The 12,495-nt window shown below is 36.7% G+C and overlaps 1 protein-coding gene across 1 annotated transcript in view; it reads left to right on the forward strand.

The window, feature by feature from the left end:
* Positions 1–12,495, forward strand: part of UBE2W (ubiquitin conjugating enzyme E2 W) — a 65,769-nt gene that overhangs the window by 27,544 nt on the left and 25,730 nt on the right. The window contains 2 exon segments of the mRNA XM_004372522.3: positions 5,545–5,636; positions 8,705–8,807. Of these exon segments, the coding sequence (XP_004372579.2) occupies positions 5,545–5,636; positions 8,705–8,807 (195 nt within the window).

A 12,495-nucleotide genomic window follows, 5' to 3' on the forward strand; every position in this document is an offset into this window, starting at 1 on the left:
TTTATGTATGTATGTATTAGAATATATATGTAAATTTATATGTAAGGCTTCCAACCCCTAAAGACAAATAAAAGATCGGCTTTATAAAGCTATTGATAATAAAAGGCAATCATAATGAAAACTTAAAAAAAAAAAAATGGGGTGTTCAACTTACATCAGAGCCAGCGTACAACGGAGTCATTGGAACGGAACCTGGTTGTAAGTTGGGGACTGCCTGTATATGTAATTAGTCTTCCTCTGCCTCACCAATTTGAGAATAGACCAGGATGATATATGGGTATGACCCCCCCTGCTCCACCCCACTCATGTCCTTTCAACACCTTCCCTCCCCCCGTGGTTTCTGAGTGGTTTTATTTCTTTAGGTATAGTAGTTACTTTTTGCAGTTATTCCCCCCTTTTACAGTTATCTCATTCTCTAGGTGCCATTTTCACCACTGTCTGGGAAAGCAGGCCGGTGTTGACATGATGGTCTTATAGTCTGGTGGTGGTATTGCTTTTGCTAGTGCCCTATTCCACTATCCCACTGGTAGTGCCTCTCATTACTTCTGTAACACTTTGTCTTCAGTGTTGGTAGGCAGAGTCCTCATGTGGTTAGTGCTTTCTGACGACTGATGCTACATGGTTATACCGGTTCTTCAGATCTTCAAATGAGTGTGAATGTTTTACATTGAGCTCTGTTTTATTTTATTTTTTGTACTTTAGATGAAGGTTTACAGAGCAAACTGGTTTCTCATGAAACAGTTAATACACATTGTTTTGTGACATTGGTTGCCAACCCCACAACATGTCAACACTCTCCCCTTGTTGACCTTGGATTCCCCGTTACCAGCTTTCCTGCCTCCTCCTGCCTTCTTGTCCTTGCCCCTGAGCTGGTGTGCCCATTTAGTCTTGTTTTGTGTTATGGGACTGTCTAATCTTTGGCTGAAAGATGAACCTCAGGAGTGACTTTATTGCTAAGCTGTAAGGGTGTCCGGGGGCCATACTCTCGGGGTTTCTCCAGTCTTTGTCAGATCAGTAAGTCTGGTTGGTGTTTTTTTTTTGTGTGTGTGAGTTTGAATTTTGTTCTACATTTTTCTCCAGCTCTGTCTGGGACCCTCTGTTGTGATCCCTGTCAGAGCAGGCCGTGGTGGTAGCTGGGCACCACCTAGTTGTTCTGGACTCAGTCTGGTGGAGGCTGTGGTAGTTGTGGTCCATTAGTCTTTTGGATTAATCTTTCCCTTGTGTCTTTGGTTTTCTTCATTCTCCCTTGCTCCAGACGGGGTGAGACCAGTGGAGTATCTTAGATAGCCGCTCACAGGCTTTGAAGACCCCAGGTGCTACTCACCAAAGTAGAATGTAGAAGGTTTTCCTTATAAACTATGTTATGCCAGTTGAGCTAGATGTTCCCCGAGACCATGGTCCCCACAGCCCTCCGCTGAGCAATTCAGTCCCCCAGGGAGTTTGGATGTGTCTGTGGTGCTTCCATGACCTTTCTTTGTACACATTGTGCTGGCTTCCCCAGTACTGTGTACTGTCTTATTCTTCACCAAAGTTACCACTTAACTATTGTCTGTTTAGTGTTTTTCCCTCCCACCACTCCCCTCCCTCATAACCATCAAAGACTGTTTCTTTTTGTGTGTAAACCTTTTCATGAGTTATTATAGTAGTGGTCTCATACACTATTTGTCCTTTTGTGATTGACTTATTTCACTCAGCATAATGCCCTCCAGATTCATCCATGTTGTAAGATGCTTCGCAGATTCATTGTTGTTGCGTAGTATTCCATTGTGTGTATGTACCATAGTTTGTTCATCCATTCATCTGTTGATGGGCACCTAGGTTGTTTCCATCTTTTTGCTGTTGTGAACAATGCTACAGTGAACATGGGTATGTATATATCTGTGTGACAGCTCTTATTTCTCTGGGGTATATTCTGAGGAGTGGGATTCCTGGATCATTGACATTTCTATTTCTAGCTTTTTAAGAAAGTGCCATACCGCTTTCCAAAATGGTTGTACCATTTTATGTTCCCACCAGTAGTGCAGAAGAGTTCCAGTCTCCCTGCAGCCTCTCCAACATTTGTTATTTTCTGTTTTTTTTTTTTATTTGTGCCAGTAATGTCGGGTTGAGATGGTATCTCATTGTGATTTTGATTTGCATTTCTCTAATGGCTAGTGACTGTGAACATTCCCTCATGTATCTGTTAGCCACCTGAATATCTTCTTTGGTGAAGTGTCTGTTCATATCCTTTGCCCATTTTTTAATTAGATTATTTGTCTTTTTGTCATAGAGGTGTTGGATTTTCCTGTGGATTACAGAGATTAGACCTATGTCGGATTTGTCGTAGCCAAAAATTTTTTCCCAGTCTGTAAGTTCTCTTTTTACCCTTTTGGTGAAGTCTTCTGATGAGCATAAGTGTTTAATTTTCAGAAGATCCTGGTTATCTAGCTTATCTTCTGGAGTTTGTGTGTTTTTAGTTATGATTTGTATCCTGTTAACCCATGTATTAGGGCCTCTAGAGTTGACCCTATTTTTTCTTCTATGATCTTTACAGTTTTTTGTTTTATATTTAGGTCTTTGATCCATTTTGAATTCATTTTTGTGTACGGTGTGAGGTATGGGTCCTGTTTTCACTTTTTCGCAGATGTACATCCAGTTTTGCCAGCACCATTTGTTAAAAAGACTGTCTTTTCCCCATTGGAAGAGATTCTCTTGGAGGTTGGATATGAACATCTTAAGAAATAATGGAAAGAGGGGGAGAACAAATATTTCTTTTTCCATAGCACCCACCCTTCATTGTGTTCAGGAGACCTCAGGATAATTGTATCAATAAACCCTTCTTTGCTTGCCTTTATGTTCTCTTCACTGAAGCAGGCCGTCTTCCATGTCTCAGCAAAGTTCCCAAGATCTGAAGGATTTGCACAGCAGTTTCCTAAAATGTGGTCATTGGAATAACACTTCTCAGATGTGTTACATAGAGAGGGTTTTATAGTTCTGTTATCTTTGGAATCCTTTTAAGTCATCTTCCTCCTCTTGGAGAATTACTGTGTACGTTAGTAAATCAGAAGTCTCTAAGAAGTACTGCATTGAAGAAACTGGTTTTACTTAGTGTGTGTGTACCTGTTTTTAAAATTTATTTGACAGTAAAACCCATGTTTGTTAACATTGGTAGAACAAATTTAAAGCCCTGTGCCAATGCAGAAATCATCTAGGCAGCTTTATTTCTGTATTTTTGGAGGACTAAAATTTTTGTTAACTAATTTTCAATTTGTAATTATTTTGTTCGGAGAGTATTTAAGCATCAACACCTTATTTTCATTGTTAATAGCAATTATAATATTGCAAAATGTGAGGAAAAAAGTTCATTCCTGGCATTTTAAAGGGTCATTTATAATGTCCTCTTTATTACAGTGACTTTCAACAAAGAAGGGAGCAGTTTCCTAATTGGTAGTATATCATGGCTTGAAAAGATCTAGAAACATTGCTATATTGATAGTAATATCTCACTTTCCAGAAAAGCAGAAACCAGTTTGTAAGCAGCTGACTCTTGAATTTTGAGCAGATATCTGTGTTTATCTACTTTAATTCAAGAAAAGACACACATTAAGAATTGTTATAATCTTGCATGCAGTCTAAAAACATCAGCTGTTTGGTTTTCAGGCCCATAAATTAGGGGCTTCTGTGATTTTTTGTTTGTTTCCAGTACCCATATAATTTATTTGTTTTTTTAAATTATGAAATAATATAGATCTATAGTAAAGACTGAGAATAATACAGCAAACAGCCATGCACCATCCACCCAGATCTAACAAATGCAAACATTTTGCTGTATTTAAATCAGACCTTTCTTTTAAAATAATTTATTTTGGTTGTTGTTGAAAATAAATACAGCAGAACATACACCAATTCATCAATTTCTAAATGTACAATTCAGTGACATTGGTTACATTCTTCAAGTTGTGCAACCATTCTCACCATCTTTTTCCAAATTTTCCCTCCTCCATTAACTGAAATCACTGCTCCCTAAGCTTCCTATCTAATCATTCAAGTTGCTGTTGTCACTTTGATCCCATGTAGATAGTTCTTTAAAAGAGCATAATGCTCTAAATAAGACCAGACTTACTGGTCTGATAGAGACTGGTAGAACCTTCGAGACCGTGGTCCTTAGACACCCTTCGAACTATAACTGAAATCACTCCTGGAGATCACATTATAGCCATGCAGTAGACAGGCCTATAAAATGAACAGTAATACCGCTCAGAATAGTCAACTATGGGAGACCTAAAGGGCAGCATTTGTCTAAAAGCAAAGTTCAGAAGGACAGTAAAGCTTGGGGAATGGACACAGGGATCCCAGGGAGAAAGGGAGGAGAGTGCTGACAAATTCAGGGGGTTGCAACCGATGTCATGAAGCAAGCTGGGTATAAAGTGTGAATGGGAAAGTAATTTGCTCTGTAAACTTTCACCTACACAACAATAAAATGTTAAAAAAAAAAAAAAAAAGCTCAAGCAGACATTCATTATTAATTAAGCTAAATTATTGTTTGGTTTAAAGAAGACTTCAGTGATATTTTTGGTTTAAGGTTTAAAGATTATCTCAGGGTAGTAGTTTTGGGGGTTCACCCAGCCTCAGTGGCTCCAGAAAGTCTGGATCTGGGGGCTGCTGTGTTCTGTTTTGCTTTGTTGTACACTGAAAAAAAAATTGTCCACTGATGATAAGGGAAGAGGAGAACAATAAAAGCTGTACAAACAAGAATATAAAATACATAGCCGTTTTGGAGATATCTAGTATAGAAATGACCTTACATATCTCTAGGCCTGATATGTTGTACAATAATAATATTCATAATAATATGACTTTGAAAGGTTAAATTATATGCAGTTGATTGTGTTTAAGAAAACAAAGGTTATAGATTAGAAATTATTTAAGCTTTTCTTCAAAAGGCTTTTTGCGTAAAGGGTTACTTTTTATGGCTTCTCTGGAAAGCTTGTCTGTCTTAAATGATGTAACCTTTAAAGATTATGGAGAATTATGAGTTTTATAATTAGAGAGCAAAAAAAGAAGCACTATTAAAGCTTTTAAGCAGTTAAGACCTAGTCTGCTGTTAGTTGCTGTCGAACCCATTCCAGCTCATGATGCAGAGTAGAATTGCTCCATAGGGTTTTTGAGGTTATGACCTTTTGGAGCAGATTGTCAGGTCTGTCTTCCTATGTGCCTCTGGGTAGGTTTGAACCACCTACCCTTTGGTTAGTAGTCAAGTACTTAACTGTTCACGCCACCCAGGGACTCCAAAGAAGTTGATGTTTTGTTGGTAATTGGCTGTTCTTCATAACTTCTTCATAGCATCAGTGTTTACAAATTATTCAGAAATATTTTGACATTTAATAGATTGTGAATTATAAGGCAATTCAGATTTTGAGAATGACATGTATAAGATATATAGAAGACGTAAAGAGAAAGGTATGAGCATTTGGAGAAAATTTGATTAAGGATTTTAGACTATAACTAGAAGGGTATTACATTGTAAAAAGATAAGTACAAATTGTTATTGATGTTCTTTTCTAGAAACGACTACAGAAAGAACTGTTGGCTTTGCAAAATGACCCACCTCCCGGGATGACTTTAAATGAAAAGAGTGTTCAAAATTCAATTACACAGTAAGTATTTAATTTTTAAAAGCAGTTATTTTTATTTCTTTTATTACCAAAGTGATGTATGAATATATACTCATTTAAAATAGGGAAATGGTTTGTCAGTTCAGTGTAGTCAGAAGGCATCACTTAAGTTATAGTCTGTAGTCAGCAAGTAAGTCATAAATTGTGTATGTCATGATTACCCTTAGGAGGCCATATTGGAATATCGTCTTGCCTTAATAAATCCAACAAGAGCATTTTCCTCCAGAGGCGAGTAGGTGGCCTCTTCTTTGATCAGGAACTGTGATGTGTGAAATACACCTGTGTAAACATTAGAGTCACAGAGCAACTAGATAATCACAGGAATTTAAGAACTGAGACTGACTGAGATAACACATTCACTTCTCCCATCTCATCCTTCCTCTGGGACGTGTGCTCATTATTAGAATCATAAACAGTGATGGTTTGAATTTATGTAATTTAAATGTGCACATAATCAGCTCTGCTGGACTTCCATTCTATGCAGCAGTCAACCATGTTTTCAGAGCATATTTAGTGACCTAGGAAACTGCAAAATAGCTACACTGAGAGGTACCAAAAAACCTTTAACAGTGGTTATGTCTGGAGGTTTTTTATTTTATTTGAACTTTTTAAAATGAACACATTTTTGAATTAGTAAAAGGTTGTTGAGAAGATTAAAAGCTCTGCTTGGATATAGGTCACACATAAATTTATGGTGCATTGTGACAACAACGGGTTTGGTTTGGTGTGCCCTAAATAATACTGCATAAACAGAACTAAAGACCATCAAGAGATCCTAATTTTTTCCTGGAATTTTTCCACTCTACCTAGTGGATGTCAAGAGGAAAAGATAAAAGGGATTCTGGAGGTAAGAAAGGACCTGGTTTTTTAAGGGAATCAGGTGTTTTTTATTTTGTTTCGGTTTTTTTAATGCAGGTTTTGCATTGTGTTTAATTTACTGTATACTGGCTTTGATGTAATGAATGTGCTAGGTGTTTTATATATGTAATGTCATTAATCTTCCAAACAACACTATGAATATCTGTAATTTACAAATGAGGTAAAACAGCTTGCTTGTGGCCACACAGCTAGTTAAGTAGCAAACTTGTCTATTTTCACAAAAAAAAAAATGCTGCCTTTTGGGTTTGTGGTCATATCTCTTTTTACCCTTTATGGTACTGAAATGCATTCTGAAGATAAATAGCCATACTCAAGGGTCTGTATACTTTAGCTGATAGCTTTCAAAGAATAGGTACATTTATTATTTTACATACATAGTATATGGATGGGGTGATAAATAGAACCCTGACAGTGTATTCTCTTTCTTTTGTTTCTCATTTAAAATCATAAGATTAAGTCTTATTTAAAATCGTAAGATTTCATACATGAAAAGGATAAGGTTAAAGGAATAATAATTATAACTGACAGAGCTATAATTAGAAACTCATTCTTAAGACTTTAGTTCATTTTTGTTTCTAGATGCTGCCTGCCCCTGCCATCTCTGTCATCATGATCCCTTAGCCCCTCCACTCCCCCCGACACTTTAAAGAAAAGAATAAGAGGTAGTGTACAGAATATAAATGTAAACATCTATATTCATGATTGTTATCTATGAAAATAAAGCAGATAAGTGTGTATATATGTCGTATATGTATTCTGGGCTTTATTAAGCAATTTAAACATAACAAGACAAAAGAAAGGGGATATAGAGCCTTGACTAGCCATACCAGTAAGTGGACTGACCACAGTTTAACTTCCTTTTTCCTGTTTAATTTTTTCTAGAATACTGATAAGAAAATAGATCTGCCAGCTTACAGTTCTCTGTAGTCATTGCTGAAACCTACTTCCCCCATTTCTTCTAAAATAATTAACGTCTGAAAGACACTTGATTAGTTTGGTGTTATCTATAATTTTTTTTCCCCATCACTGTATAAATAGTCTTGAAAAAATAAAGTAACATTGCAATTCTACTGCTTGATGTATACCCCGAAGAATTGAAAGCAGTGACACAAACAGAAACTTGTACACCAGAGTTCATTGCAGCACTATTCACAATAGCTAAAAGGTGGATACCACCGAAATGTCCATCAAGAGGTGAATGAATACATAAATGAGGTGTATATATATATATGTATACACACAGTGGAGTAATAGGTAGCCACAGAGAGAAATGAAGTCCTGATATCTTTTACAACATGGATGAACCTTGAAAACAATGCTGAGTGAAATAAATCAGTGACAGAGGGACAGATAGTGTATGAACACACTTACATGAAAGATCTAGAATAGGCAGATGTATAGAGACCAGAGTTATTAGTGGTTACTAGGGGTTGCAAAGGAGCCCTGATGGTGGTTACGCACTTGGCTGATAACCGAGAGGTCGGCGGTTGGAACCCAACCAGTGGCTCCATGGGAGAAAAGGCCTGGCAATCTGCTCCTGTCAAGATTTCGGCCTAGGAAACACTATGGGGCAGTTCATGTAGGGTCAGTCGCTATGAGTTGAAATGGACTCGACCGCACACAACAATAGTAATAACAACGAGTGGGGAGGAGGGAGAAAGTGGGAGCACGGAGTTTCTGTTAACGGTGGTGGAATAATTTGGAAATGGATAGTAGTGATGGCTGTACAACCTGTTGAATGTAATCAGCATCACTAAATTTTATATGTAAAAATGTTGAATTGGCAAATGTTTTGTTAATATGTATTTTTGCCATAATAATAAAAAAATAAGGTAGCATGATTGAGTAGTGCACAGGCTTTGGTGTCAACGCACTTAAGTTTGGGTTTTTATTTTGTTTGTTTTCAGACCTGGATTAAAATTTGGTTTTGCCCTTTGCTAGCTCTCTGTCTTTGGTATGGTTATTGAATACTGGAGTGTTAGAGAAGGAGAGAGGGCAGGAGATGTTAATACCCACTGCTGAGAGTTGTTGGGAGGGTCAAATGTGCTGTTAAATATAAATGACTGCTATCCCAGTACGTGGCAGAGAGGAAGAAGTACTCATTGTTCCCTTTTCTCCTTCTCACCCCAGCCACCTTTAATGTTAAGTTTTTGATTGTTTTTATATTCTAGGTGGATTGTAGACATGGAAGGTGCACCAGGTACCTTATATGAAGGGGAAAAATTTCAACTCCTATTTAAGTTTAGTAGTCGATATCCTTTTGACTCTCCTCAGGTAATTATCTCTTGCTCTTTTATTTTATTATATTCTTAGATTATAGGAAAATGCTAAATTACTGATGTTGACTAAGTAAAAACTTACAAAAGATATTTATTAGACACGTGGGTGGATTTGTTCCTTCATTATCTTATTTGTAAGATAATCAAGATCTTAGAAACATTTTACTTTTTGGGATTAGGGCTTCGCTACTTTTGTGCTTCCAAGAATTTAAAACTGTTTCTTATCCGTAGATGTTAGCAGAAAGAGGAATAGAAGTCTCTAACCCAGGCCTACAGGTTGTGGGAGAAGTTTGCATTTTGAAATAACTGGAGACACTTCTTCCTAGATAAGGTGGTATAATGACACAATGACACGGTGAAGAGGCGTATGTTCTGCTGAAAGGCACATTTCTTCTTTGATTTTGCGTTGATGTGTGTCATTGCAGCCCTTTAGTATTGCAGGGGCAGACTACATTATAAGATGTCAACCAAAAATCTGATAATTATAATTTGAGGCTCAGTCACCTTAGTTAATGACTTAATACTGGGACAAGGGATAATGGTAGAGGAACATTTCTGAGAACTACTTCACTATGGTAAATGATTAAACTTTTTAGGATGACTTCCGGATTTCTGGCTTGGTGAGATGAGTAGATGAATTACTAGAATTACTTATTTGTCAGAATATTATGACAAAGTACTTAGATTTTAAAATTTGAGGTTTATGAGTTCTGTTGGCTAAAATGATTAGGCTTTTAAGGCTCATCTGTTAGTATTGCTAGGTAATGAGGTGTTCTGGATAATGAAATTTCCCAAATACCTGAAATTCATCTTGTTAGGTGCTAAAGTATGCTATTTTGAGGAAAACTGTATTTCATTTCCACTTTAAACAGATAATACCAAACATAGTTTAATCTTTTCCTGACCACGTAGGAGGATAAATGAAAGTCAGTATTGCACTGTGCTGTAGATAAAGAAAATTGTTTTAAGGCATAGGATTAAATGGATACTGACTATCAGTCAGGGTTGTCCAGAGAAACAACCAATAGGAAATAAGTATAAATACATATGTGTATACATGTTATACAATAAATAAATCATACACATACTATAATAAAGAGATTTATTTGAAAGAATTAGCTCATGTGATTGTAGGGGCTGGTGAGTCTGATATCTGTAGGACAGGCCAGCAGGATTTTTATGTTATAACCTTCTTCTCTGGCAAACCCCAGTGTCTGCTCTTAAGACCCTCAGCTGATTGGATGAGGCCTACCCACATTATCAAGGGAAACCTCCTTTACGTAAAGTGTGCTGACTGTAAATGTTAATCACATCTATAAAATACCTTCACAGCAACATCTAGACTCGTGTCTGACCAAACAAATGGGCAGCATGTCTTAGCCAAGATGACACATAAAGTTCACCATCACACTGACTCCTTGCATTCTAAACCTTTCCTGTGAGCAGAAAACTGTTAAAACTTTTGGGGCTCAGTTTTTTATTTTCATATAAATAAAGTGAAAGGATAGGTGTTTTCATGAACTCTAGGTCTCTATAATAATCATCTGTAGCCTGTAATCAAAAGCTAAAACAACCATTTTCCTTCTGTCCAGAAAATGATCTTCAGTTTTTGTAGTTACTTTCTTACTGCTCAGTGTCCTTTCTATTAATGCATGAAGGCAGTGGGGGCTCAGGCCTTGTTATCTTCAGGGTTTTCTCTAGACTTTTCTTTAGGGTTTAACTCTAAGTCTAGTATCAAACTTAAGCATCATTTTGAATTTTATTTCTAATATATCTATAAGTTAGAACATTCATCAAATTCCTTCTGCTTTGCTGATTTTTCTTCCCTCTTCTGATTTTGGTGTTCGCCAGGTTCTTTATTTAACACTCTGTTCTTTCCAAAGTCTTCAACCATTTTAAGCTGCTAACTCCCAGATCTGCAACTAGGTACAACCTTTTCTTTCTAAGGTTTAATTTGACACCACTATTGGAAGCACATGGAACCCTGGTGACACAGTGGTTAAACACTCAGCTATTAACTGAAACATCGACGGTTCAAACCCACCAGCCGCTTTGTGGAAGAAAGATGTGGCAGTCTGCTTCCATAAAGATTACAGCCTTGGAAACCCCATAGGACAGTTCTGTTCTGTCCTGTAGGGTTGCTATGAGTCAGAATCAACTTGACGACTGCCGTTTTGTTTTATTTGAAGCTCTACTTGGGTACTTAAAGGCATCTCAAATTTAGCACATCTAAACTCAACTCTTCCCCATAACAAAATGAAATAAGCAAAAATAAATTTGTTTTCCTTTCTCTTGAGTTACTATCTATTGCTTGTCTTAAATTCTTCCCTTTCCCTCATTTTTATATTGCATTTTTTAAATCTTTTTGCAACGCTTCCTTAGTCTGTCTACTCCTTTTTTATCTCACTGTCAGTGCTAGAGTTCAGGTTTTTGTCTTTCAGTTGAACTGTTACAATAGCCTCTAGTTCTTTGCACTTACAGCCATCCTTTCTTAGTGCCATTAGCTTTCTTTGAAGGCATAATTATCTTGTTGACTTTCACTCTTCCCCCACCCTAAGCAATAAAATCTCTTAAGTGTTCTCTATTTCCTGTGGAGTTAAGTTTAAAAAATCTTTAGCTTGGTGTTGAAGGCCCTTTATGGTTAAATCTGAACTTAACCATTTCAGCCATCTATTACCTCCATGCATTCTAATGTATAGGAATATTTGTATCATACTTTCATCAGTTAACTTCCATTCTGATTTAATCTTGTAACAGTTCTTATAATGAAGTGGTTAAAAAAAAAATCAAACCCGTTGACATGAAGTCAATTCCAAGTCATAGTGACCTTATAGGACAGAATAGAAGTGGCTCATAGGGTTTCCAAGGAGCGGCTGGTGGATTTGAACTGCTTATCTTTTGGTTAGCAGCCAACCTCTTAACCACTGCGCCACCAGGGCTCCATGGAGTGGTTAAAACAGGTAAATTCAACCTTGTTTTATTAATGAAGAAATTGAAGCTTGGAGAAATGAGTGTCTTATTCATGGTTTAATTGTTAGCAGAATAGTCAAGGTTCAAACCCAACTTATTTCTCTCTCTTATGCCATACTGTCAGTTAGGTGTGAGTATCAGCATGAGAAAAATAGCTGTTTATCCATGCAATCATTTTCTTTCTGAAAATGAAAGATTATATGTTAAATGATGCCTTTGAAAGCTCTAGAGAAGTAGTTCCCAATCTTTTGAAATGTGAGGATTCCTTATTAACATTAAATAATTTTGTAATTTCCCCCATCTCATAGAACTTGTATTTTCTAATACCTGTTGATGGAGAAAATGACAGCTACTTTGAGTCCAGTTATACTTTTAATTTCTTTTATTAATCACAGAATTTGTATGATTATAAAATAATTATAATGGGTTCAACAATCAATGCTTGATGTGTATATAAATTTTATTTAGTATTTTTCTAGTAACTGAAGCTTTCCAGAGGTCCATTGCTCTGGAGAAGTGGTTGGAACCACTCCAGCTCCCCATTGACCAAATAAATGATGATACCCTGCAGCACTGGCACTTGGTAGATGAATTAGTCTTTCGTCTTCTTATGTAATAAGCAGTACTGAATTTACCACTACTTATAAGAGGAGAATTTGGGAAATATCCCTAGAATATTCTAGACCATTCTCACTGGAAAATTATTTCTCCTG

Source organism: Trichechus manatus, unplaced genomic scaffold (genome assembly GCF_000243295.1).
Source record: "Trichechus manatus latirostris isolate Lorelei unplaced genomic scaffold, TriManLat1.0 scaffold00018, whole genome shotgun sequence".
NCBI lineage: Eukaryota > Metazoa > Chordata > Mammalia > Sirenia > Trichechidae > Trichechus > Trichechus manatus.